The following is a 27,426-nucleotide window of genomic DNA, read 5'->3' as shown; positions in this document are numbered from 1 at the left end:
AAATCCCTCAGCCTCTCCTCATAGGATCTCCCCTCCATACCAGGCAACATCCTGGTAAACCTCCTCTGCACCCTCTCCAAAGCCTCCACATCCTTCCTGTAATGTGGGGACCAGAACTGCACACAGTACTCCAAGTGCGGCCGCACCAGAGTTGTGTACAGTTGCAACATAACGCTACGACTCCTAAATTCAATCCCCCTACCAATAAACGCCAAGACACCATATGCCTTCTTAACAACCTTATCTACTTGATTCCCAACTTTAAGGGATCTATGCACACATACACCTAGATCCCTCTGCTCCTCCACACTATTCAAAGTCCTCCCGTTAGCCCTATACTCAACACATCTGTTATTCCTACCAAAGTGAATTACCTCACACTTCTCCGCATTAAACTCCATCCGCCACCTCTCGGCCCAACTTTGCAACCTGTCTAAGTCTTCCTGCAAACTACGACACCCTTCCTCACTGTCTACCACACCACCGACTTTGGTGTCATCAGCAAATTTGCTAATCCACCCAACTATACCCTCATCCAGATCATTAATAAATATTACAAACAGCAGTGGCCCCAAAACAGATCCCTGAGGTACACCACTTGTAACCGCACTCCATGATGAATATTTACTATCAACCACCACCCTCTGTTTCCTATCCGCTAGCCAATTCCTGATCCAATTTCCTAGATCACCCCCAATCCCATACATCTGCATTTTCTGCAGAAGCCTACCATGGTGAACCTTATCAAACGCCTTACTAAAATCCATATATACCACGTCCACTGCCTTGCCCCCATCCACCTCCTTGGTCACTTTCTCAAAAAACTCAATAAGGTTAGTAAGGCACGACCTACCTGCCACAAAACCATGCTGACTATCACCTATCAATTCATTACTCTCCAAATAACTATAAATCCTATCCTTTATAATTTTTTCCAACATCTTGCCGACAACAGAAGTGAGACTCACCGGTCTATAATTCCCGGGGAAGTCTCTGTTCCCCTTCTTAAACAATGGGACAACATTCGCTAACCTCCAATCTTCTGGTACTATACCAGAGGCCAACGACGACCTGAAGATCAGAGCCAGAGGCTCTGCAATCACTTCTCTTGCCTCCCAGAGAATCCTTGGATAAATCCCATCCGGACCAGGGGATTTATCTATTTTCAGACCCTCCAGAATATCCTGCACATCCTCCTTATCAACTGTAATACTGTCTATTCTACTCCCTTGCAACCCAGTGTCCTCCTCAGCTATATTCATGTCCCCTGGACTGCAGCGGTTCAAGAAGGCAGTTCGGCACCTTCTCAGGGCAATTCGCATTGGGCAGAAAATGCTCGCCTAGCCTAGCCAGCAGTGCACAAATCCCTAGAATGAATTTTAAAAAGTTACTGCTGTTCTACTACATAATTCAATATTCAGGGAGGGACAATAAGTACTGTGTTACAATGGTTCTCTGTGTATGGAACACTTTCTAGCAAGGTCAGAAGATAATGTTTTCTGTGTAAAGTATTCTGTTTTCCTTGAAGTATTGCTTTACTGTTTTGTATAAAATACTTTCTTTCTGAAAACATCCTCCTAGGTTCATGAAGCATTTTTCCATTCGGTCCTCAGACAATGGGTTGCACTGCATTGCGATGCACCCCCATCCAATTTAGTGGGACCTGGTGATTCAAAGCAAAGGGACTATTAAGAGTGGCCTGAACTTGAGATGCAGGCGTGAATGGAAGTAGCTGAAGCTAGATGCTGCTGCTTACTCGGCTCGCAGAGGTGGTACATTTAGAATTAAATGTAAATGTCTCCCTCGTCTCAGAGGACCATAGACTGCTCTCCTCTTTGAGAGAGAGAGAGCTGATTGGTGGTGATTTAATCTGAGGGTCACCACACCTCGGGGATAACCTCAGCCAGTACGGAAATTGAACCTGCACTGTTGGCATCACCCCATATCACAAACTAACCGTCCAGCCAACAATGAGATAAATAACCAGCGAGATCAGAATGCCTGCATGATGAGAGAATAGTTTGCATTTACAGAACACCTTGCATGATATTGGGACTTCCCAAAACACTTTGCAGCCATGAGGTACAATCACTGGTATAATACAGGAAATTCAGCAGCCACTTTGCGCTCAGCAAACTCCCACAAACTGTCATGAGATGATGAACGAAGTAATCTTTTTTTCATTGAGCGATTGACTAGGTTAGGATTGTTTTCGCTGGAGTTCAGACAAATGAGGGGGGAATCTCATAGAGACTTATAAAATTCGAACAAGACGAGACAGGGTAGATGCAGGGAGGATGTTCCCAATGGTGGGGGAGCCCAGACCACGGGTTACAGTCTGAGGATTTGGGGTTGACCATTTAGGATGGGGATGAGGAGACATTTCTTCACCCAAAGAGTGGTGAACGTGTGGAATTCATTACCACAGGAACTGGCTGATGCCAAAACATTGAATGTATTCAAGAAGCGGCTAGATGTAGCACATGGGGGCGAATGGGATCAAAGGTTATGTGGAGAAAGAAGGATTAGGCTATTGAGTTGGATGATCAGCCATGATTGTAATGAATGGCGGAGCAGGCTCGAAGGGCCCAATGGCCTCCTCCTGCTCCTATATTCTATGTTTCATGATGTTGGCTGAGGGTTGAATTATTGAGCAAGACACCGAGGAGAAGTCCACTGCTGCCTTCCTGTGAAATAGCGTCGTCTTAGAATGGATTGTGGTTGGTGCAGACTCGATGGGCCGAATGGCCTCCTTCTGCACTGTAGAGATTCTGAGGGGGTTTTATTGTTGGTTTTGATTTCTATGTTCCTTGTCTCATTCAATCTAATTTACAGCTGCTACACTTGGAACCAGTCAGCAACGTGTCAAATGCGTCCTATGCACAAGACTTTTAAAATATTAGTTGACAGATCCAGGTTCCATCATGACGGCAACATTGTCTGTTGTTGCCGGACGCTGAATTGTTGACCAGGATATGATGGGAGGGAACACTCTGATTACTCTTTATGCTTTGGTGGACCAGCCAATCACCAGAAGGAACAAAAAGTGGGTCAGAACCGGCTTTGTAATGATGCTATTGCCCTAAATGTGACCTCAATAACTAGACTGAGTAACACGTTATCGGCAGAGCCTGCAGAGACAGATTTAACTGCTTTTTAAGCCAGCATCAGGAATTGAATGACATTTTTAATATCAGTTGGAAACAATATTGATTCTTAGGTGCTATCTGCAAAGCAGTAATTTTATCCACAAAGTTTAGAGTCATTCCTATCGAGGTTTATTTTTTTTAGTGACACATTGCCAGTGCAGCTTTACACTGGCGATCAGAGGCTATCGACAAATAAACCCTTGACTGACCGTGGCATAATCAGTACAAGTGGAAGGGATAACGCTAGATTACATGGAAATAACACACTTGGTATGGTACCCATGATGTGGAGATGCAGGTGTTGGACTGGGGTGGGCACAGTAAGTAGTCTCACAATACCAGGTTAAAGTCCAATAGGTTTATTTGGAATTTTTTGTGATCTGTAGTCCTTTTGGGATTTTGACTGCTTTCTTGCATCTTTGTAAAAACTTGATATCTCTGTCAATATGTGCGATCTTCTTGGAGATCCTCTCCACTTTGAGCCGGCGGTTTGTCTGTGTCGATGGTAGCCATGATGTGGAGATACTGGCGTTGGACTGGGGTGGGTGCAGTAAGAAATCTCACAACACCAGGTTGTGAGACTTCCACTCACCTGATGAAGGAGCAGCGCTCTGAAAGCTCGTGATTCCAAATAAACCTGTTGGACTTGAACCTGGTGTTGAGACTTCTTGCTGTGGTATGGTTTGGGCACAGACCAGACATTGAAGTTAGCCATTGAACTAAGTCCTTCATGTTTAACTTGGTAAGCCTGCACTGAATTCTGCTTTGAGTTTTTCATTAGCTATGACAACTTAGTGCTAGTGGAGAGATGGTGGTGAAATTAATAAACAGTTTGTTAGTTTTTGGCACTGCTGATGGATAAACTGCCTGTTTATTATTCTTCAAAACAGTGCCACAGGCAGCTTTCTTCAAGGCCAGCGCCAAGTGCTGTAACTGACTGCAAAATTCTGGCTAATGTATTTTTCACCTCTTGTTCTTGTCCATGGTGTTGCCTGCAAATGGCACTCCCTTAGGAAGATTATGTGTGTAATTCTCAATAACTTTGGTCACAGATTTGTTGATGACTCTGCAGCATAATGTTCAGGCTCCCCCATTCTGGCCCCTCGTACATCCATGCTTTTCATCGCTCTATCATAGATGGCTGTGCCTTCTCAGCTCCAGAATTCCCTCCCTAAAACTTCCCAACCCTTCTGTCTCATTTTCCTCCTTTAAGACATTTCTTAAAACCTACCTCCATGACCAAGCTTTTGGTCACCTATCCCAATATCGCCTTACGTGACTGAATGTGAAATGTTCTTTGACATTCACTCCTGTGAAGGGTCTTGGGATGTTGTTACTGCTGTAAAAGTTGTATACCAATGCAAACTTGTACGGCTGCCTGGCTGCAACTCTGGTGGTCTTTTGTGGAGTTTTGGTTTCCTGAGATTTATCGTGGAACTGAAAAGTTTTAAGTCCCCCTTTAGGACAGAGGCATCAGTAGGTATTCTTTCAGCTAACGCTTGCCGTTATTTCTCTCTGCAGCTTCTTCCTGGCCACAGCAAGCTGACGGAGAGAGTGAAAAAGCGACTCTACTACAGTCGGGACATGGACTACAACATGGACGCTCTGTCCTGTCCTGTCACTGGTACGTGTGTATCTTACTGACATACAAGGCTTTGATTAGTTCCTTGATAAAAATATTTCTAATCGTAATAATTTGCTGAGGGTTGCAGAAACATGTGTTATGGGAAGATTTCAGAATGCTGACAGCTGCATCTTAAGGAACCATATAAATACAGGTTTTACATTTGCAGTTCTTTGGGCATTGTGGCTGTGGTCTTTCTGACCACAGCTTTATCCCTTTGTCGAGGTGTACCAGCCTGTTTTGGCCAATAGCTTGCACATTCCATTTTAAACCAAACTGCTGGCCACCAGTGATGCAATGTTTTGATTTTGATTTGATTTATTATTGTTCCATATATTAGTATACAGTGAAGAGTATTGTTTCTTGCTCGTGATACAGACAAAGCATACCGTTCATCGAGAAGGAGTGCAGAATGTAGTGTTACAGTCATAGCTCCCAGTAATGTCACCGTGAACACTGCGATATAGATGATGCCTTGATATTCAGCGCAAGTCTAATTGCAGAAATGTTGATGCAGCAGTTGTACATTCCCAATGACCAGTTGTTGAGGTTACACTTGGCTTAAGGGGTATGGTGGTTGCTTACAAACAGACTTGCCGTTTGTTTTCCCAGATCTGTGCATATCCATGTGGTCGAGCTATTTTTTTAAAAAAGGCAAGAGCTTGTAATTAGAGGGATCTCTCACATTCTTCAGACATTCTCATGCAATTTATAGCCATTGAATTACTTTTGAAATGTGATTTTGTTATGTGGGCAAGCATGACAGTGGACCCGGACAAAGCAACATGCCACAGACATCAGTCAAACAAATGATAATGGGCGGCACGGTGGCACAGTGGTTAGCACTGCTGCCTCACAGCGCCAGGGACCCGGGTTCAATTCTTGCCTCGGGTCACTGTCTGTGTGGAGTTTGTACGTTCTCCCCATGTCTGCGTGGGTTTCCTCTGGGTGCTCTGGCTTCCTCCCACAGTCCAGAGATGTGCGGGTTAGGTTGATTGGCCATGATAAATTGACCCTGGTGTCAGGGGGATTATTAGCAGGGCAAATATGTGGGGTTACGGGAATAGGGCCTGGGTGGGATTGTGGTCGGTGCAGAATTGATGGGCCAAATGGCCTCCTTCTGCACTGTAGGGATTCTATGATAAGTTATTTAGTTTTTGGTCATGTCGGTTATGGGATGAATGTTGGCCAAGGGACAGGGAGAACTATAGATCCCGTAAGATCTCCTGAGCAAGCAATCATTGTCTCTGTTTAGCATCTCTGACATCATAGCACTGTCCCCAGTTCTGCCCTCTAAAGTCCCAAAAGGTCATTGTAATTTTATATACATTTATACAACTTGAATTCGTTACTAGTCACCAGTGATGTTGCTCAGTATTCAGAGCATACATAACATGGGAAATTTGACAGGAAGAGCACATGATCCAGAGATATTAAAATTAAATTTTAACGGAATGTGGGCATCACTGGCTAGGCCACCATTTTCTATCCAAGATGGCACCGGAGCGAGGTAACTTCTTGCAAGCTGTGCCCAGCATACCTTCTAATTCTATCTTTTACTCTCATTCTATGCTTCTAAAATTTCACTCTAACTCTTTTAAACTCTCTAACAATGTTTTAATACATTCTCGTTTCCTTCTCTATGAATGGTATGCTTTGTCTGTATAGCACGCAAGAAACAATACTTTTCACTATGTTAATACATGTGACAATAATAAATCATTTATTGCCCATCCCGAATTGCCTTGTAAACATGGTGATGACCGCCTTCTTGAATCACTACAGTCCATGTTTGTGGATACACCGACAGTGCTGTTCGGAAAGGTGTTCCAAGAGTTTGATCCAGCGACAGTGAAGGAAAGACGGTGTAGTTCCAAGTCAGGATGGTGTGTCGCTTGGAGGGGAATTTGCAGCAGGTGATGGTGTTCCCATGCATCTGCTGTCCTTGTTCTTCCAGATGGTAGTAGTTGTGTTTGAAAGTTGCTGTCGAAGGAGGTTTGATGAGTTCCCGCAGTACATCTTGTAGATGTTACACACTGCTATCACTGTGCATCGATGGTGAAGGGAGTAAAGGTGGTAGATGGGGTGCCAATCAAGCAATTTGCTTTATCCTGAATGGTGTTGAGTTTCTTTGTGTTGTTGGAGCTGCGCTTACCCAGGCAAGTGGAGAATATTCCATCGCACTCCTAACTTGTCCCTTGTGTATGGTGGACAACATAATGTGCATTATAGGTAAGAATGAAAATATAAAGCCGAATTGGGAAAGTACAAACAAGTTGCCTTTCTAATCGACTGCCTTCTTGAAAGAAGAGTTTCAAGTGAAATATCCAAAAGCCTGGAAGAAACATTAAAAAGAAAAAGTTTCAGTTTGATGTTAAAACTTCCTGGGCAAGTCCCGTGTAGTATATGCATGGGGACATCTGAGTGCTTCCCCAGAGCATCTTCCAGCGTACATCCATCAAGTTATGAATATCCAGAGACTGAGTGTTCTGGGCCAATTAGTTGGGCTTGTAACTCTTGCTAGGAAGCACACACATTCAGATGCGTTGACCCGACTTCGGCAAACAAAAAGAATGTCTTCAAACTTTTTATTTTTATCAGTGTCACAAGTAGGCTTACATTAACACTGCAATGAAGTTACTGTGAAAATCCCTAGTAGCCACACTCTGGCGCCTGTTCGGGTACACTGAGGGAGAGTTTAGCACAGCCAATGCACCTAACCAGCACCTCGTTCGTACTGTGGGGGGGGATCCAGAGCACCCCGAGGAAACCGACTCTTTGTGCCTGTTTTGAATGATACAGAAATATGGGGACCCTGTAGTTCCACATTACCTAATCCATGGCAACACCTTGGCCCACCTGTGTCGACTTGCCAGCCAATCAGCTCCCTTTACCCCTATAGTATAAATTGTTGTGATTGTTCGAAATTTGCCATTCTTGTGATTGACGTGATGAGTGCAAGACGAAAAGCTTCAGCAGCATGTGCCTCTCTCCAGCAATATTCATGTTCTATACTATCAAATGAAGAAACTAATTTAAAGACCTTGTCTCTTTCAGACATTGCTGTAGAACTGCTTCAGAAATCAGCACCAAGTCCCATCCGAAAACTCCGGAAGAAGTATGCAGCTCACGTGGCTAGGTAGGTTTATAGATTAAGTTGCAGCAGGTAGTTGCCTAATCTCTGTATTTGGTGCGGGTTGTTAGTGAATTATTTTTAGATGGACCTGTGATATTCAAGAGTTCCCAACAAGCATCGTTCTTGTTCTCCAACAGTTATTGAATGTCCTGCAGAGTGCAGTTTTTGTTATACCACCATGTCATGTATTTCTTGTAGCAAAAGCCACTAGCTTTCGGAGCGCTCGCTGCTCCTCCGTCAGGTGAGTGGGAATTCTGTTCACAAACAGGGCACATAAAGACACAAACTCAATTTACAAAATAATGGTTGGTAATCAAGTCTCAAAGGTACAGACAATGTGAGTGGAGAGAGGGTTAAGCACAGTTTAAAGAGATGTGTATTGTCTCCAGCCAGGACAGTTAGTGAGATTTTGCAAGCCCAGGCAAGTCGTGGGAGTTACAGATAGTGTGACATGAACCCAAGATCCCGGTTTAGGCCATCCTCATGTGTGCGGAATTTGGCTATCAGTCTCTGCTCAGCGACTCTGCGCTGTCGTGTGTCGTGAAGGCCGCCTTGGAGAATGCTTACCCGAAGATCAGAGGCCGAATGCCCGTGACCGCTGAAGTGCTCCCCAACAGGAAGTCTTGCCTAGTGATTGTCGAGCGGTGTTCGTTCATCCATTGTCATAGCGTCTGCATGGTCTCCCCAATGTACCATGCATTGGGTACATTGGGGAGACCATGCAGACAACGGAGACTCGCATTCCAACCATTATTTTGTAAATTGAGTTTGTGTCTTTATTTGCCCTGTTTGTGAACAGAATTCCCACTCACCTGACGAAGGAGCAGCGCTCTGAAAGCTAGTGGCTTTTGCTACCAAATAAACCTGTTGGACTTTAACCTGGTGTTGTGAGACTTCTTACTGTGTTTACCCCAGTCCAACACCGGCATCTCCACATCATGTATTTCTTGAGCCACGTCTTTTAGACCTTTTACAAAGAGAAGACACGAAGGGTCAAAGTTGGAGGGATATCTAGATGGCAGGTTGGTGTTGGGTGATTAATAGCTGACAAGGCTGGGGGGTGACTTTTCCCAAGCTAGTTAATGCAGGATTTATTTTTAATTTTCAATTATTTTTGGGATGTGTCTGTTTAGTAACAGCAGATGTGTTGCTCATTCCTGGTTTTCCCAAGGAAGTGACAGTGGATCTTATCTGTGAACTTTCTAGCTTCGTTGAAAGCACTTTGGTTTACAGCATTATTGGGCTCTGAAAGATCTTGACTAAGAATAGCCATTAATTGCACTGTCTTCATTGAAATTGATATTGAAAAATCAACATAATTTAAAGCAAGCCCTCAACCTATCCTCTCCATTCTATTTTCCAACCCTAATCACCATCTACTGCTCACCAAATAATCATCAGCATGCACGGGGTGGCACGGTAGCACAGTCATTAGCACTGCTGCTTCACAGCGCCAGGGACCAAGGTTCGATTCCCGACTTGGGTCACTGTCTGTGTGGAGTTTACACGTTCTCCCCGTGTCTGTGTGGGTTTCCTCCGGGTGCTCCGGTTTCCTCCCACATTCTGAAAGGCGTGCTGGTTAGGGTGCATTGACCCGAACAGGCGCCGGGCTGTGGCGACTAGGGGAATTTCACAGTAACTTACTTGTGACTAATAAATAAACTTTTAACTTTACTTTAAAATCTATAAGGGTTAATGATGCCTGCCTTTTCCACAGGGAGGCCTGTATTTCACCTTGTGCAATGATGCTTGCTCTTGTCTACATTGAACGTCTACGCCATCGAAATCCGGAGTACCTGCAGCAGATCTCCTCATCTGACCTTTTTTTAATATCCATGGTGAGTCAAAACCACAGCACTGTCTTTGCTCTTGCGGGCTGCAATTAGGACAGACTTGCACTCGTATAGTCTGTTTCGCAACTTTGGGACGTCCCAAGCACTTTGCAGCCCAATGAAGAACTTTTTCAGGTGCAGTCACTGTTGTAATATGGGAAACCAGTTTGCACACAGCAAGTTCCCACAAGCAGCAGTACGAAACTGACTGGATCATCTGTATTATTGATATGGATTGAGGGATTACCCTGCCGATCTTTGAAATAATACCATGGGATCTGTGTCCAACTGAGAGGACAGGCATGGCCTCAGTTCTTATTCAAAAAATGGTACCTCCAATGGCACTGCACTCCCTCAGTACTGTTCAAAGATTTTAACCTGCTTAAAGTACCTGAATCCTTACTGTTTTCTGAGTCTTGTTTGTTTGCTGCAATGAACATAGAGTCATAGAGGTTTATAGCATGGAAACAGGCCCTTTGGCCCAACTTGTCCATGCCATCCTTTTTTTTCAATCGCTAAGCTAATCCCAGTTGCCTGCATTTGGCCCATATCCCTCTTTACCCATCCTCCCATGTAACTGTCTGAATGCTTTTTAAAAGACAAAATTGTATCCGCCTCTACCACTACTTCTGGCAGCTTGTTCCAGACATTCACCACTCTGTGTGGAAAAAAATTGCCCCTCTGACCCTTTTGTATCTCTCCCCTCTCACCATAAACCTATGCCCTCTAGTTTTAGACTCCCCTACCTTTGGGAAAAGATATTGACTATCTAGCTGATCTATCCTTTCTATAATAGGGTGACCAGAACTGTACACGGTATTCCAAGTGTGGCCTTACCAATGTCTTGTACAACTTCAACAAGACGTCCCAACTGCTGTATTCATGATTGAATCTGCTGTGTCTTCTCCTGTTCCCCTTCTGACTCTAGCTCCTCCTGGATGCAATGAATCTGGAATCTTCTCTACACCTCCAGATCCAATAGTTACTAACCTGCCTATGATAACAGGAAATAATTACACTCTATCAATACTCTTTATAGTTACTGTACTTCAGAGTAATTAATTTGATGTGAAGAATGCTGTCGTGTTTCTAAGGCATTAGATAAGAAAATGTATAATTGGAAATAACATCTTCATTCTTTTAGCAAATGCTTGTTGGCTTGGGAGGCCTGTATCTCGTCTTGTGCAATTAAAATACTTTCTAAATGATTGCTTAGGAAGTTCAGGAAATCGTTTTTGTTAGGCAGGGTTACTTTTAGCTAGTGCTCCTAGTGTAGTGACGGTGCCGGTGAGTGTTTTGTTTTCAAGCATTTTTGGCTCTGTTACAGATGGTTGCCAGTAAGTATTTGTATGATGAGGGAGAGGAAGAGGAGGTGTTTAACGACGAGTGGGGAGCTGCGGGCAAGCTGGACGTTCAAGTGGTCAACACACTGGAGATGAACTTTCTGCGGGCAATCGTAAGTTACCTGAGCTGTCCGTTTGATAATATAATAAGTCTATTATATTAATAGACTTGCACCTACAATAAACCTCGCACTTGAAACGTTTCACCTGACACACTTGCAAAATTAAATAAAAACTCGCAGTCGTTAGCCCCATGAGAGGTGTGGTGTAACACAGTTATATAGAGATTTACAGCATGGAAACAGACCCTTCGGCCCAACTTGTCCATGCCATCCTTTTTTTAAAACCCCTCAGCTAATCCCAATTGCCTGCATTTGGCCAATATCCCTCTATACCCATCTTACCCATGTAACTGTCTAAATGCTTTTTCAAAGACAAAATTGCCTCTACTACTACTTCTGGCAGCTTGTTCCAGCCACTCACCACCCTCTGTGTGAAAAAATTGCCCCTCTGGACACTTTTGTATCTCTCCCCTCTCACCTTAAACCTATGCCCTCTCGTGTTAGACTCCCCTACCTTTGGGAAAGGCTATTGACTAGCTGATCTGTGCCCCTCATTATTTTTAATATAAAGGTTAATGATGTGAATGTATTCAAGAGGCGGCTAGTTACTGCACTTAAAGTTAAAGTTTATTTATTAGTCACAAGTAAGGCTTACATTAACACTGCAATGAAGTTACTGTGAAATTCCCCTAGTCGCCACATTTCGGCACCTGTTCGGGTCTATGAACCTAACCAGCACGTCTTTCAGTCTGTGGAAGGAAACCGGAGCACCCGGAGGAAACCCATGCAGACACGGGGAGAACGTGCAAAGTCCACGCAGATAGTGACCCAAGAGTGGGATCAAGGGTTACGGGGAAAAAGCAGGATTTAGGCTATTGAGTTGGACGATCAGCCATGATCATGATGATTGGCGGAGCAGACTCGAAAAGCCAAATAAAGTTTAAAGTTAATATTTATTAGTCACAAGTAAGGCTTACATTACCACTGCAATGAAGATACTGTGAAATTCCCCTCGTTGCCACAGTCCAGTGCCTGTTCGGGTCAATGCACCTAACCAGCACATCTTTCAGAAATGGCCTCCTCCTGCTCCTATCTTTTGTGTTTCTAGGTGAAGTTCCACCAAATATTAGTACTGGAGCAGGAGCACTGTCATCCTGTGTATCTCCCTCGTGCTTGCTCCTTACAAGCCTCTGCACCAGAATCATATCCTTGTAAAACACCCTTTTTGCATTTGCTCTGAATGCCATTTTGGGAACAAAGACCAGCGGACAATCTATAAGATTTCTCCTTGGATTCAAATTGATACAACACAGAAGGAAGCTATTCAACCCATTGTATTTGTTCCTCCTTCAAATACTTATTAAATTTCCTTTTGGAAGATACTATTGAATTTGCTTCCTCCACCTTTTCAGCAGAACATTCCAGATCAAACAACACTTTTTTTTCCAAGTTTCCTCATATTACCCTCTGATTCTTTTGCCAATCATCTTAATTTCTGTCCTCTGGTGGCACTGGAGATAGTTTCTTCTTATTTACTTTGTCGAAGTCATTCAAATCTTTTAGCCTCGCTGCTCTAAGAAGAACAGTTTCTCAAATAAAAGCTGTAGCTACTGGAAATACTCAGTCTGTCAGCATCTGTGAGTGGCCATAGGAGACAGAGGGTAGTGGTCGAAGGGTCTTTTTCCGGCTGGAGGTCTGTGACCAGTGGTGTTCCGCAGGGCTCTGTACTGGGACCTCTGCTATTTGTGATATATATAAATGATTTGGAAGAAGGTGTAACTGGTGTAATCAGCAAGTTTGCGGATGACACGAAGATGGCTGGACTTGCGGATAGCGAAGAGCATTGTCGGGCAATACAGCAGGATATAGATAGGCTGGAAAATTGGGCGGAGAGGTGGCAGATAGAGTTTAATCCGGATAAATGCGAAGTGATGCATTTTGGAAGAAATAATGTAGGGAGGAGTTATACAATAAATGGCAGAGTCATCAGGAGTATAGAAACACAGGGACCTAGGTGTGCAAGTCCACAAATCCTTGAAGGTGGCAACACAGGTGGAGAAGGTGGTGAAGAAGGCATATGGTATGCTTGCCTTTATAGGACGGGGTATAGAGTATAAAAGCTGGAGTCTGATGATGCAGCTGTATAGAACGCTGGTTAGGCCACATTTGGAGTACTGCGTCCAGTTCTGGTCGCCGCACTACCAGAAGGACGTGGAGGTGTTAGAGAGAGTGCAGAGAAGGTTTACCAGGATGTTGCCTGGTATGGAGGGTCTTAGCTATGAGGAGAGATTGGGTAAACTGGGGTTGTTCTCCCTTGAAAGACGGAGAATGAGGGGAGATCTAATAGAGGTGCACAAGATTATGAAGGGGATAGATAGGGTGAACGGTGGGAAGCTTTTTCCCAGATCAGAAGTGACGTTCACGAGGGGTCACGGGCTCAAGGTGAGAGGGGCGAAGTATAACTCCGATATTAGAGGGATGTTTTTTACACAGAGGGTGGTGGGGGCCTGGAATGCGCTGCCAAGTAGGGTGGTGGAGGCAGGCATGCTGACATCGTTTAAGTCTTACCTGGATAGTCACATGAGCAGCCTGGGAATGGAGGGATACAAACGATTGGTCTAGTTGGACCAAGGAGCGGAACAAGCTTGGAGGGCCGAAGGGCCTGTTTCCTGTGCTGTACTGTTCTTTGAGAGGAGCAGAGTTAACATTTCAGGTCTATGATCTTTCGTCAGAACAGTAAGTGTAAGTGAGCTCTTACTCAAACAGCCTGTTTTCGGGCTGCACTGACTGATTCTTGATATGGGGGAGGGGGGGGGCGGTTGAGCTTAGTTTTAAGTGCTAAGGAGATGTGTCACTTGCACCACCTCTTCAAAACCTTGACTTAAAAGTGACCTTCAGGCTGAGAGCTTCTCAATAGTCTCAGAGCTAAACGGCTCTGAGACCTAGACCAATAGGGCAGCTTGGCATGTCACACAGTCCTCCCCTTGTATGAAATTGCGGGCCATTGTTTATTGGGAAGCTCGAAAGGAATATTCCTTACAGCGTGAGACGTATCGCCAGAGTTGTCAAGCAGAGAGTAAGACCCAAATCGAGGATCTTCAGGAGAGTTAGAAAGCTGCTTTATCAGAAGACATCAAAGAAAAATCTGTCTGAACTTGGAAGTGGGTGAGTATTGTGAGCAAGGTATACACTTCCCTAGATCACTTTTCTGAGTTGACCTTTTTTCAATCGGGTTTCAATTAAGTTTATGGTGTTTGTCCTGCTGTTCATTAGGAGCTGCCATTTGGCCAGTGGCAGAAGGGTTGAAAAAGAAGTTTATTAGTCCGATGGTTAGCTGTCTATAATATGAAAGCTTGTGACTAAATGTCTCTTTTCCTTTGGCTTTGCAGGATTGGAACTTGTATGTAAATACCCAGGAATTCTTTGAGCTTTTGAGTCGATTGGAGGGAAGGTGAGTGCTGGGTGTTGGTGAAGAGCACTTGTTGTGGTTACAGATTGGTGTGTTACAGTGCTGAAATTTACAGTGGTAAAATGAGTAAGCCAGACAAACTGAAAATGCTGTCCTGGTGACTTCGGATACGTAGAAATAATCTGACCTCGGATGTTCTGCACTGGTGTTGTCCAATAGAAATTGCTGACTAGTCATGCATGTGGCTTCAGTGGCATTTTAGCCACTTAAATTGATTTTTTTTTTACCTGAAAATGTCCCGAGCAACTCTCAAAACACATTATATTTCGCATCTGTTTTTACTTAACAACTACCACCCTTCAGTAACCAAAGAAGTAATACATCAAGCTTACCATTTGTCTTGACAATTTACCAAGGAATGCACAAAATATTTAAAGTTCCCCGGCATGAGCCATGCAAATAGTTAATGAGGTCACATGCCTAACAGCAAAGTCCATAACTCAATTTCATTTACTGATCTGAAATACAATTAACTACATTGGGACTTCCAATTAGTCTCCTGTCCAATACACTCTCCACAGTATTGTTGTGTGATATAGAATGGGCTCCAGAGAGCATTTCAAACCGTATAAGCTTCAACAGCAAAGAGAAAATGATTTCTCTGGGCACTCTCAACCCATCGAGGATAACAAATCACAGCTGTCTCCAACTGCCAACCCCTGGCCACTATCTTGCCAGATGTTATCAGCCAACTTTTTTTACACAGAGGATGGTGGGTGCCTGGAACTCGCTGCCGGGGGAGGTAGTGGAAGCGGATACGATAGTGACTTTTAAGGAGTGTCTTGACAAATACATAAATAGGGTGGGAATGGCGGGATATGTTCCCTGGAAGAATAGGGAGTTTTAGTTCGAATGGGCAGCATGGTTGGTGAAGGCGAGGAGGGCCGAAGGGCCTGTTCCTGTGCTGTAATTTTCTTTGTTCCTTGTTCTTTTGGATGAGACATTAAACTAAGGCCTTGTCTGCCCTCTTAGAGGTTCACTGGCACTGCTTGGCAGAAAAGCAGTCAAGTTCTCTTAGCTGTCCTGGACAATATTTATTCCTCAACCAATGTCACTAACAAAGATAATCTGGTCAGTCACACATTGCTGTCTCTGGGATCTTGCTGTGCGTGCATTGGCCATTGTGTTTCCTAACCTTACAACGGAAACTACACTTCAAAATTGCTTTGTAAGTCAACGGAGATCCTGAATTGACATCAGACATTGGAGCTGGAGTAACTATATGTTCCCGCCAGCCTGCTCTGTCATTCAATATGGTGCTAACCACTGCACAGTGGCACAGTGGTTAGCACTGCTGCCTCACAGTGCCAGAGACCAGGAATCAATTCTAGCCTCGGGTCACTGTCTGTGTGGAGTTTGCGCGTTCTCCCCCGTGTCTGCGTGGGTTTCCTCCGGGTGCTCCGGTTTCCTCCCACAGTCCAAAGATGTGTGGGTTAGGTTGATTGGCCATGCTAAATTGACCCTACTGTCAAAGGGATTAGCAGGATAAATAAGGGTTACGGGAATAGGGTCTGTTTGGGATTGTGGCCGGTACAGATCCGATGGGCCGAATGGCCTCCTGTACTGTAGGGATTCTCTGATAATGAGATCATGGCACATCTCGCTCAGCTCTACTTCCCTGTTTTATCCACATATCCCTTAATTCCCTCAGTGTCCCCAGAATCGATTTCAGCCTTCAATTAGCCCCACTGCCCTGCAGACCTGTCCTTATCAGATACATATACAATTCTCTTCAGTAATTTACTATTGAATCTTGTTTCCGCTGCCAGTCCATATGCTCCTGCTGGGTAATGGGAGGAGATTTTGCATCCAGATAGCTTTTCATGGAGCTGCTTTTGAGCAGGAATTCAAAACTAGAGCACAGCAACTAAAGAAAATTCATAATTACGGCTGTAACAGTTTTACATTTATATAGCACCTTTCATGACCTCGGAACGTGCCAAAGCGCTTTACTGCCAGTTACGTACTTTTAAAGTCACAATTGTCATGCTGGAAATTGACAGTCAATTTGCTCCCACAAGCAGCTGTGACCAGATCATCTGTATTTAGTGATGTTAATTGAGGGATATCTTTGGTCAGACACTGGGGCTAACTAACCCCCTGTACTTCAAAAAGTGCAGCGGATCAGAGGTTCCGTGAATGAACCCACACCCTTCTGACTCCCGAGTCTCCAGCGCTACCCACAGAGCCGCAGCAGACCTGTAATTGAGAAGCTGTGTTTTGTCATGAATTATTATAATTGCAGTGGTTAACATGATGTACAACCTCGCTGTGGGTCACTTGATCAGCTCATTAGAGTTTTTGCAACTACTCAAAACTACTGGGTGGCACAGTGGTTAGCACTGCTGCCTCACAGCGCCAGGGACCGGGGTTCAATCCCTGGCTTGGGTCACTGTCTGTGTGGAGTTTGCACATTCTCCCTGTGTCTGCGTGGGTTTCCTCCGGGTGCTCCGGCTTCCTCCCATAGTCTGAAAGACTTGCTGGTTAGGTACATTGACCCGAACAGGCTCCGGAGTGCGGTGACTAGGGGAATTTCACAGCAACTTCATTGCAGTGTTAATGTAAGCCTTACTTGTGACACTAATAAATAAACTTTAACTCTCAATGTTAACGAGCTCCCCTTGCCCAATCCTTTAGGAAGGAAGTCACAGGAGCTAAAACAGAAACACATCAGCCATCCTTCCAAGCTCTTTGGGTTTTAATCATGTTCCTTCACGTTTTGCAGGGTTGCTGAGTCGCAAGGACTGAAAAGAGGCTGGTTCACATACACTGATTTGTGCGTGATATTGGAACAGGCACTGTGGCAGCAAGCATTTACAGAACTCTACCAGCATGTTGTTAAGGTAGTGTGCAGTCACACCCTTATTAATAGTTTGATTCTTTACGACAAGGAAGGAGGAAGCTGCAGAGCAACTAAATGCACATATTCAGTTTCATTTCCCAGAACAGGTTCCCCATAAGACAAAGTCCCTATCGTGTGGGCAATCCTACAACAACTACATTGAATTCAGAAGGCATACCATGACCACATTGCTGGTTCCTGGGAAATGGGTGATGCTGGCATTGCAATGTTCAGTGGAGTCACACCCAGGCCATTTTCTCATAGTGATATTGTAACTGGGCTAGTAATCCAGGGAGCTAGGATAATGCTCTGGGACCCAGGTTCGAATCCCACCATGGCAAACGGTGAAATTTGAATTCACTGAAGCACCTAAACTTAAAAGTCTAATGATGACCGTGAAACCATTGTCACTAATGTCCTTTAGGGAAGGAAAACTGCCATCCTTACCTGGCCTAGTCAACACGTGACTCCAGAGCCACAGCAATGTGGTTGATTCTTAAATATCTTCTGAAATAGTCTAGCAAGCCACTCGGTTATATCAAAGTCGAAATGAAATGAAACTGGACAGATCACCCAGTATTGACCTAGGCACTGAAAACAACACCAGCAAACTCAGCCCTGTGGATCCTGCAAAGTTCTCCTGCTGTGGGGGGCACGGTGGCACAGTGGTTAGCACTGCTGCCTCACAGTGCCAGGGACCTGGGTTCAATTCCCGGCTTGGGTCACTGTCTGTGTGAAGTTTGCACATTCTCCCCATGTCTGCGTGTTCCTCCGGGTGCTCCGGTTTCCTCCCACAATCTGAAAGACGTGCTGGTTAGATGCATTGACCCGAATAGGCGCCAGAGTGTGGCGACTCGGGGAATTTCACAGTAACTTCATTGCAGTGTTAATGTAAGCCTTACTTGTGACGAATAAATAAATAAACTATGAATAAACTTCAGTAACATCCTGGGGCTTGTGCAAGCGAGAACAAAAGGGTGGATGGTGGAATAGGTTTGTGTGTGCGCTGCTGAGTGAGCAGTGGGACAGGGATTGGGAAGAGGGACTGTTGAGTGTGTGGGGGTGTTGGGAACAGTAGTTGAATGGGAGAGGGGATTGAGAAGAGGGAGCACTGAGTGGCGAGTGGGGGAAGCCGGGGGAGGGGAGCTGGTTTGTGTGTGTAAAAGGGAAAGAGGAGCTGAGGGGGTGGGTGTGAGGGACTCAGCTGAGTCTTTTGTCATTGGGGAATATGGGGAGCTTGGCAGAAACCTACACGAGTGCATAAAATAATATTTTTACAAAGTACTTTAAATTCACACGTTCATCTATACGAGGTATATGTTGATCATAGAGTCATAGAGGATTACAGCATGGAAACAGGCCCTTGGGCCCAACTGGTCCATGCCGCCCTTATTTTTTTCTAAACCCCTAAGCTAATCCCAATTGCCCGCATTTGGCCCATATCCCTCTATCCCCATCGTACCCATGTAACTATCTAAATGCTTTTTCAAAGATAAAATTGTACCCGCCTCTACTACTACCTCTGGCAGCTTGTTCCAGACACTTACCACCCTCCGTGTGAAAAAATTGCCCCTCTGGACACTTTTGTATCTCTCCCCTCTCACCTTAAACCTATGCCCTCGAGTTTTAGACTCCCCTACCTTTGGGAAAAGATATTGACTATCTACCTTGAATATGCCCCTCATTATTTTATAGACCTCTATAAGGTCACCCCTCAGCCTCCTACACTCCAGAGAGAAAAGTCCCAGTCTATTCAGCCTCACCTTATAACTCAATCCATCAAATCCCGGTAGCATCCGAGTAAATCTTTTCTGCACTCTTTCTAATTTAATAATATCCTTTCTATAAGAATTGCACACAGTATTCCAATTGCAGCGGGATCTTGATCAATCCTCCTATTCCTACTCTCTTGTACAACTTCAACAAGACGTCCCAACTCCTGTATTCAATGTTCTGACCAATGAAACCAAGCAGGCCGAATGCCTTCTTCACCACTCTGTCCACCTGTGATTCCACTTTCAAGGAGCTATGAACATGTACCCCTAGATCTCTTTGTTCTGTAACTTCCCCCAACGCCGTACCATTAACTGAGTAAGTCCTGCCCTGGTTCAGTCTACCAAAATGCATCACCTCACATTTGTCTAAATTAAACTCCATCGGCCATTCGTCAGCCCACTGGCCCAATTGATCAAGATCCCGCTGCAATTAGAGATAACCTTCCTCACTGTCCACCAGGCCACCAATCTTGGTGTCATCTGCAAACTTACTAACCATGCCTCCTATATTCTCATCCAAATCATTAATATAAATGACAAATAACAGTGGGCCCAGCACTGATCCCTGAGGCACACCGCTGGTCACAGGCCTCCAGTTTGAAAAACAACTCTCTACAACCACCCTCTGGCTTCTGTCAAGAAGCCAATTTTGTATCCATTTAGATGCCTCACCCTGGATCCTGTGAGATTTAGCTTTATGCAACAACCTACCATGCGGTACCTTGTCAAAGGCCTTGCTAAAGTCCATGTAGACAACATCAACTGCACTGCCCTCATCTACCTTCTTGGTTGCCCCTTAAATTTGTGAGACATGATTTTCCACTCAAAGCCATGCTGACCGTCCCTAATCAGTCCTTGCATCTCTAAATGCCTGTAGATCCTGTCTCTCAAAATACCTTCCAACAATTTACCCACCACAGATGTGAGGCTAACTGGCCTGTAGTTCCCAGGCTTTTCCCTGCAGCCCTTTTTAAACAAAGGCACAACATTTGCCACTCTCCAATCTTTAGGCACCTCACCCGTGACTATCAATGATCCAAATATCTGGGCTAGGGGACCCGCAATTTCCTCCCTAGCCTCCCACAACGTCCTGGGATATACCTCATCAAGTCCTGCAGATTTATCTACCTTGATGCGCTTTAAGACTTCCATCACCACCTTCTCTGTAATATGTACACTCCTCAAGACATCAATATTTAATTCCCCAAGTTCCCTAACATCCATGTTTTTCTCAACAGTAAATACTGATGGGAAATATTCATTTAGGATCTCACCCATCTCTTGTGGATCCGCACATAGATGACCTTGTTGATCCTTAAGAGGCCCTACTCTCTCCCCTGTTACTCTTTTGCCTTTTATGTATTTGTCGAAGCTCTTTGGATTCTCCTTTGCCTTATCTGCCAAAACAATTTCGTGTCCCCTTTTTGCTCTCCTGATTTCTCTCTTAACTCTACTCCTACACCCCCTAAACTCTTCAAGAGATTCACTTGATCCCAACTGCCTATGCACGTCATGTGCCTCTTCTTGACCAGGGCCTCAATATCCCGAGTCATCCAGGGTTCCCGACTTCTGCCAGCCTTGCCCTTCACTCTAAGAGGAAACCTGAACCCTGGTTAACACACTTTTGAAAGTCTCCCACTTACCAGACGTCCCTTTTCCTTCCCACAGACTCCCCCAATTAACTTTTGAAAGTTCCTGCCTGATACCATCAAAATTGGCCTTGCCCCAATTTAGAATATTAACTTTTGGGACAGACCTATCATTCTCCATAACTATCTTAAAACTAATAGAATTATGGTCCCAAAGTGATCCCTCACTAACATTTCTGTCACCTGCCCTTCCTTATTTCCCAAGAGGAGGTCAGGTTTTGCCCCCTCTCTAGTCAGGCCCTCCACATACTGAATGAGAAATTCCTCTTGAATACACTCAACAATTTTCTCTCCATCCAACCCTCTAATACTAGTGGCTGTCCCAGTCAATGTTGAGAAAATTAAAATCTCCAACTATTACCACCCTATTTTTCTTGGAGCTATCTGTAATCTCCTTACATATTTGATCTTCAATTTCCCGCTGACTATTTGGGGGCCTAAATGCAGTTTAATTTGGACTTCCCTTGCTCTCTGTCTTGCTTCTGTCTGATCTGTCTAGTACTCGGATTACTGACACCGCTCTCTTTAATTTCCGTGCTGTCCTCAAACTTCTCTTCTGTCTCCCTACTGCTTTGGATCCCACCCCCCTGCCAAACTAGTTTAAACCCCCCCTGAATGGCTCTCGCAAATCTCCCCGCCAAGATGTTAGTCCCCCTCCAGTTCAAATGTAACCCATCCCTCTTGAACAGATCAGCCCTTCCCCAGAAAAGATCCCAATGATCCAAAAATCTAAATCCATGCCCCCGGCACCAGCTCTCAAGCCAGGCATTATCTGTCTAATCCTCCTATTCCTACTCTCACTAGCACGTGGTACCGGTAATAGTCCTGAAATTCCTACCTTCGAGGTCCTGCGCATTAGCCTTCTGCCTAACTCTCTATATTCACATCTCAGGACCTCATCCCTTTTCCTACCTATGTCGTTGGTACCAATATGTACAACGACCTCTGGCTGCTCACCCTCCCCCTTAAGAATGTCCTGCAATTGCTCAGAGACGCCCTTGACCCTGGCACCAGGGAGGCAACACACCATCCTGGAGTCTCGATTGTGGCCACAGAAACGCCTGTCTGTGCCTCTAACTAGCGAGTCCCCTATTACTACTGCTCGCTTGCTCTTTGCCCGACCCTTTCCCACAGCAGAACCAGCTGTGGTGTCACAGGCCTGGCTGCTGCTGGTATCTCCCCCTGACAGGCTATCCCCCTCAACAGCATCCAAAATGATATACCTGTTTGAAAGGGGAACAGACACAGGAGATTCCTGCACCACCTGCCTGCCTCTCCTGGCAGTCACCCATCTACCTGTCTGAACCTGTGGTGTGACAACCTCCCTGTAACTAGTGTCTATCACAGTCTCTGCCTCCTGTATGCTCCGCAGTGCATCCACCTGCACCTCCAACCGAACAATGCGGTCTGTGAGGAGCTGCAACTGGACACTCTTCCTGCAGGCAAAGTTTTCAGGGAGACTAGATTGCTCCCTAATTGTCCACACCTGGCAAGAGGAGCATGCCACTGCCCTAGCTGCCATTTTGCCCTTATACGGATAAAAAATCTTTTTATCAATAATATACAAGCTTTAATAATTATATATTGAATATTGCAATGCTTCTTTGTTGCTGTTTTGTATGTGTTGGTGCCCGGGGTTGTGTTAAAATGGGTTCACATTGGAAAATTGTTTGGGAAGTACTGGCATAGTTAATGCTGTGGAGACATGAGTTCAAACCCCATCACAGCCAGTGGGGAGTTTAAATTCAGCTCATTAAATAAATCTGGAATAAAAAAATTAGTACCAATAATGGTGACAGTGATAAAAACCGGGAAAAATCCCATCTGGTTCACTAATGTCCTTTAGGGAAGGAAATCTGTTGTCCTTACCCGGTCTGGCCTACATGCGATTCCAGAGCTGCAGCATCTGTAAGAGAAAAGAGCTGACGTTTCGATGTCCCTTTGTCAAAGCTTTGTCAGAGATGCTGCCAGACCTGCTGAGATTTTCCAGCATTTTCTCTTTCAGTTTCAGATTCCAGCATCCGCAGTAATTTGCTTTTATCCAGAGCCACAGCAGTGTGGTTGTCACTTAATTGCCCTATGAAATGAACCGAGCAAGTCATTAGAGCATAATTAATGATGGTTAATAAATGCTGGCCTTGCCAGCATTGCCCATATTCTGTGAATGAATAAAAGAAATCCACTGTTCAGATTTTGAACCGAGGCAAGTAAATTTATGAGCCAAGTTGTGTATCGTTCTCTTGGGATTAATTGTCCTCAGATGTCTGCCATATCTCCCCATCTGGAATACTGTGCCCAGTTCTGGTCGCCTCATTACAGAAAGGATGTGGAAGCCATAGAAAGGGTGCAGAGGAGACTTACAAGGATGTTGCCTGGATTAGGTGGCATGCCTTATGAGGATAGGTTGAGAGAGCTAGGTCTTGTCTCCTTGGCGAAGCGAAGTGACCTGATAGAGGTGTATAAGATGTTGAGGGGTATTGATAGAGTGGATTCTCAGAGGCTTTTAACCAGGGCTGAAATGGTTGCCACAAGAGGTCACAGGTTTAGGGTGCTGGGGAGTAGGTACAGAGGAGATGTTAGGGGTAAGTTTTTCACTCAGAGGGTGATGGGTGCGTGGAATCGGCTGCCGGTAGTAGTGGTGGAGGCGGATTTGATAGGGTCTTTTAAGAGACTTTTGGATAAGTTCATGGAAGTTAGTAAGATAGAGGGTTATAGGTAAGCCTAGTAGGTAGGGACATGTTCGGCGCAACTTGTGGGCCGAAGGGCCTGTTTGTGCTGTAGCTTTTCTATGTTCTATATTTCCTATCAACCAATTAGCACTCTTGAAGAGAGACACTATGTATGGAGAAATAAAATACTGCAGATGCTGAAAATGTGAAATAAAAACAAAGTGCCGAGGTCTGGCAGCGTCTGTGAAGAGAGGAACAGAGCTTGTGTGTTTCAGGTTGATGACCTTTCATCAGAAGTGGAGAAAGTTGGAGATGTAACACGTTTTAGGCAAGAAACAGAGAAAGGAGGAAAGAGCAGGAGGGCAGGTCTGTATTAGGGTGGAAGGCAGGAGAGATTTGATATAGGGATTAAGGTTCCAATGACTTTCCATCATCATCAAGAGTCAGGGAAGTTTTTGCCACATCTTCCAGTGGAATGATAGGTGCAAAATGGTAGGAAGAGGAAATGTAATTAATTCTTTGACCCACCTACTGCCTCTTAGACACCTTTTTTCAGTTATGGGAACTAGTTGGTTATCAGTTGCAGGAGAGCCTTGGGTAATTAGTCTGGAATCTTGTTCATCACTAACTTTGCTTTATCTGCTGATCATAGAATCCCTTCAATGCAGAAGGAGGCCATTTGGCCCATCGAGTCAGCATCGACCATAATCCCACCTAGGCCCTATTCCCACAACCTCACATATTTACCCTGCTAGTCCCCCTCACACTAATGGTCAATTTAGCACGGCCAATTCACCTAACCTGTACATCTTTTGGACTGTGAGAGGAAACTGGAGCACCCGGAGGAAACCCACCCAGACACAAGGAGAACGTGCAAACTCCACACCGACAGTGACCCGAAGTTGCAATTGAACCCGGGTCCCTGGTGCTGTGGCTGATATTGGTGGTTAAGTGAAGCTTTGAAAGGCAGCTTTGGCACATCAACATGTTCTGTTTGTGCACTGGGTACACGGCAATGCTGCCAATCCAATTAACATTTCAACAACAATCTCTGTCTGTTTCATCAGTGACCCTAATATGTTGTATAGATTGACTGCAGATTTGAGAAGGGATTAAAAAATTGAGCTGGATTAGATGGATTTTCAAGTCTTTGGTCTTTTTTCTTTCCTTGTAGGTCGCCTGCATGATGGGTCTTGTGTATCTAACCAGTGTTGCAGGAATTATCGCTGGAACTGCAGTCCTACGACAGGCAATATGCTCAAAGAGCCAGGTATATGTGATCTCCCAGAACCAGGAACCTGTTCTGAGCAGAGAGATTGTCTTGGACCCAGTGGAATGCATGCAGGAGGCCAAGACCTTTCTTTCAACACCATTTGACACGGCTGCCGTTAATTTGGTCTGGTCTCCGGGCACTCCTTCCAGTCTTCCATGCTGCATCGTAGGAACTGATCCTGGCCGTGGGAATTCTGGCATTGCAGTGGCTGCGTTCTGTCTCTGGGGAACTGTCCTGACCTCCCTCACTTACTGCACTGACCTGAGGACCATCCGAGAGAAGCCTGGAACCGCACCACCCATTTCTTGCTCAAACTGTTGTAAACTGCAGAGTGAGGCCGGGCTGGCTGTCAAATGCGGGACATTGAACCAAACGTCTGTCAAGATGGCCTTTCGCCACACCCCATTGGAAATGCACACCCCCCTCAGTACAAAGGCAACCCCGTCTCCTGTTGGATGTGACGGCTGCACAAAACACACAGAGGTAAACGGGAAACAACCTCCTTTGATTCACGGCATTGAGAGACTGATGGACATCCTGTGCCTCCCTGGTTCCCTGAGGATGAGTAGATGCCCTGTGGAAACAGCAATGGCATTTAGCCAGCTTGTGATGCCAGTCTTACCCAGTTAGGGGGAAATCAAGCTCCCTTCCGGCGCACTTTGAAATCGATGACCACAGCCTCGTTGGACTGAACTCTCTTTTCCTGATCCCAGTTATGAACACTGAAGCAATCTTAAATCCAGCAGTCAAACCAGCAAGACGAATGTTAAAGCCACAATACCATCTTGGTCAACCGCAAAACCTGGTGGCCAGAATTGGCAGCTATACCCAACCTACACGCCACTTAGAAACACCATGAATTCATCAAGTTTGGGCTTGGTAGCCAACTAGCCATCATTGTATCTTTCGAGACACAATTGTAGACATATAGGGAGTTGTGTTCCTCTCCGCTAACATGAGCAATAAACGTGGTTTATAAAAAAGAAACTTCAGACCCTTGCATCAGATGTCTCGAGGTGCTTTGCATATGATGAACTACCTTGTTGGGAGTGCAACAGCTCTTTACATTGGCGAACATGGCAGCAGCTTTGTGCGTCGCAGATCCCAGTAAGAAACAACAAGCTGAATAATCTGTCTTTATTCTCGGTGCGGTTGGTTGAGGGAGAAAATCGACCTTTAAGCACAGCTGTGGGGTTTCTTTCATATCCATCTTAACAAACTGGCACCACCAGGCTGTAGCTCCGTTTGTCAACTCACCTGAAGAACAGTATCTCCAGCAATGCGGCACTCCCACAGTCTTGCACCACAGCATCAACCTGGGGTATGTGCTGAAGTGCTTTAACCAGAGCCTGATGCTGAATCTTGTCGCAGAAGATGAAAGAAAATATAATGCGAACACTGACGGCTAGTTGTAATTTGCTGACTGTATACTTGCGATGTAGGATTTTTAGATTCTAAATCTTACTTTTTTTATTATGGCAATCGCGGGCTTTTCTACTGGGAAGGTTTGATGAAAGTTGTTAAGAATTGGATGTAGGATCCTCAAAGGTCCACATTACTGAAATGCTAGCTATGTGTTGGTCTCTGATGTTGAAGGACATGAAAAAAGGATATACCACTCGTAACTTTCAAAACTTACACACCTGTAAATTTACTAAAAGTGGCCTTTCCCGCTGTATGAATATCAATTGTATTCTGTATTGTGTTTACAATGCAAGTTTACAGTAGGGGAATACCAGAGTGTGAGGCTCACTTTCTAATTGCATTTTTCTTTAAAAGGTGTGTTTTTTTGGTTAACATGGAGATTTCAGGTTTTGCTTTAAGACAGCAGTTACAGAGATTATAAAAGTCTGACACGGACATTATCACTGAACCAGAACTTTTTGAAAAATAAACCTTGGGTGCAACAAAAGGACTCGACAGCTGTGAAGTGACAAAGTTGACGTTGCCACTTTGCTCTGAAACACTCGCTGTGCAATTAGGATAAGTCGACGTTTTTGGGCCAATTGCTGAGCAATAGTTGAGCACCTGGATAAGAGGGGACATTGAAGGTCTAAATTTTATAATTAGCACTTGAGTTCATTCGATAATCACTTACCAAGACTTGGCTGCGAGGATCACCTTTTTTAGTTGCTCCCAAAACAATGTCATGCATTAAAAAGCAGTCTCATACTTGTGGAACATGCAGCCAAAATATAAACACCCCTCTCCCTGTCCTCCCAAATGAGTGATTTTGGTGCGGTCTATTTTTGTGACCTGTTAATTTGCTGCCCATGTCTTTGTCTTCAATGATAAGCTTTTCTCTGTTCCCCTCCCTCACCCCACTTATTTCCTAGTTTTCCAGGGTCGCTGCCTTGTGAGGCTGTGCAGGGTGCCCGTTTCCCTCGCTTCTGCTGATCCTCTCTGAGCTCACCTGGCAGTGTGACTGAGATCAGAAGTTTAGGTGGGGATTCAGACTGCTTCTCCAGGCCCCCTTGTTGTTTGCTGCATTTTATGCACTGAATGTCTGAGCTGACCAGGCTAGCAAACTCCCAGGCCCCACCCCTGTTTTGCTGCTTCCAACCAGGGCGTTTGTAGGGCTTTTGATGGGACGGAAGGAAAAA

General features: G+C 44.9%; 1 protein-coding gene across 1 annotated transcript in view; it reads left to right on the top strand.

Moving 5' to 3' along the window:
* cnppd1 (cyclin Pas1/PHO80 domain containing 1) overlaps nt 1-26,709 on the top strand; it is a 34,069-nt gene extending 7,360 nt beyond the window's left edge. Inside the window, exons 2-8 of the mRNA XM_078227846.1 lie at nt 4,671-4,773; nt 7,831-7,912; nt 9,627-9,747; nt 11,069-11,197; nt 14,536-14,597; nt 17,341-17,458; nt 24,725-26,709. Coding sequence (XP_078083972.1) covers nt 4,671-4,773; nt 7,831-7,912; nt 9,627-9,747; nt 11,069-11,197; nt 14,536-14,597; nt 17,341-17,458; nt 24,725-25,453 — 1,344 coding nt within the window. The 3' untranslated portion in view covers nt 25,454-26,709. The remainder of the gene's footprint in view (nt 1-4,670; nt 4,774-7,830; nt 7,913-9,626; nt 9,748-11,068; nt 11,198-14,535; nt 14,598-17,340; nt 17,459-24,724) is intronic.
* The last annotated feature ends 717 nt before the right edge of the window (nt 26,710-27,426 follow it).

The sequence above is a fragment of the Mustelus asterias genome, chromosome 14 (genome assembly GCF_964213995.1).
Source record: "Mustelus asterias chromosome 14, sMusAst1.hap1.1, whole genome shotgun sequence".
NCBI classification, from domain to species: Eukaryota; Metazoa; Chordata; class Chondrichthyes; order Carcharhiniformes; family Triakidae; genus Mustelus; species Mustelus asterias.
Note: the sequence above shows the minus strand (reverse complement) of the source record. Positions and strands in the feature narration are given on the sequence as shown.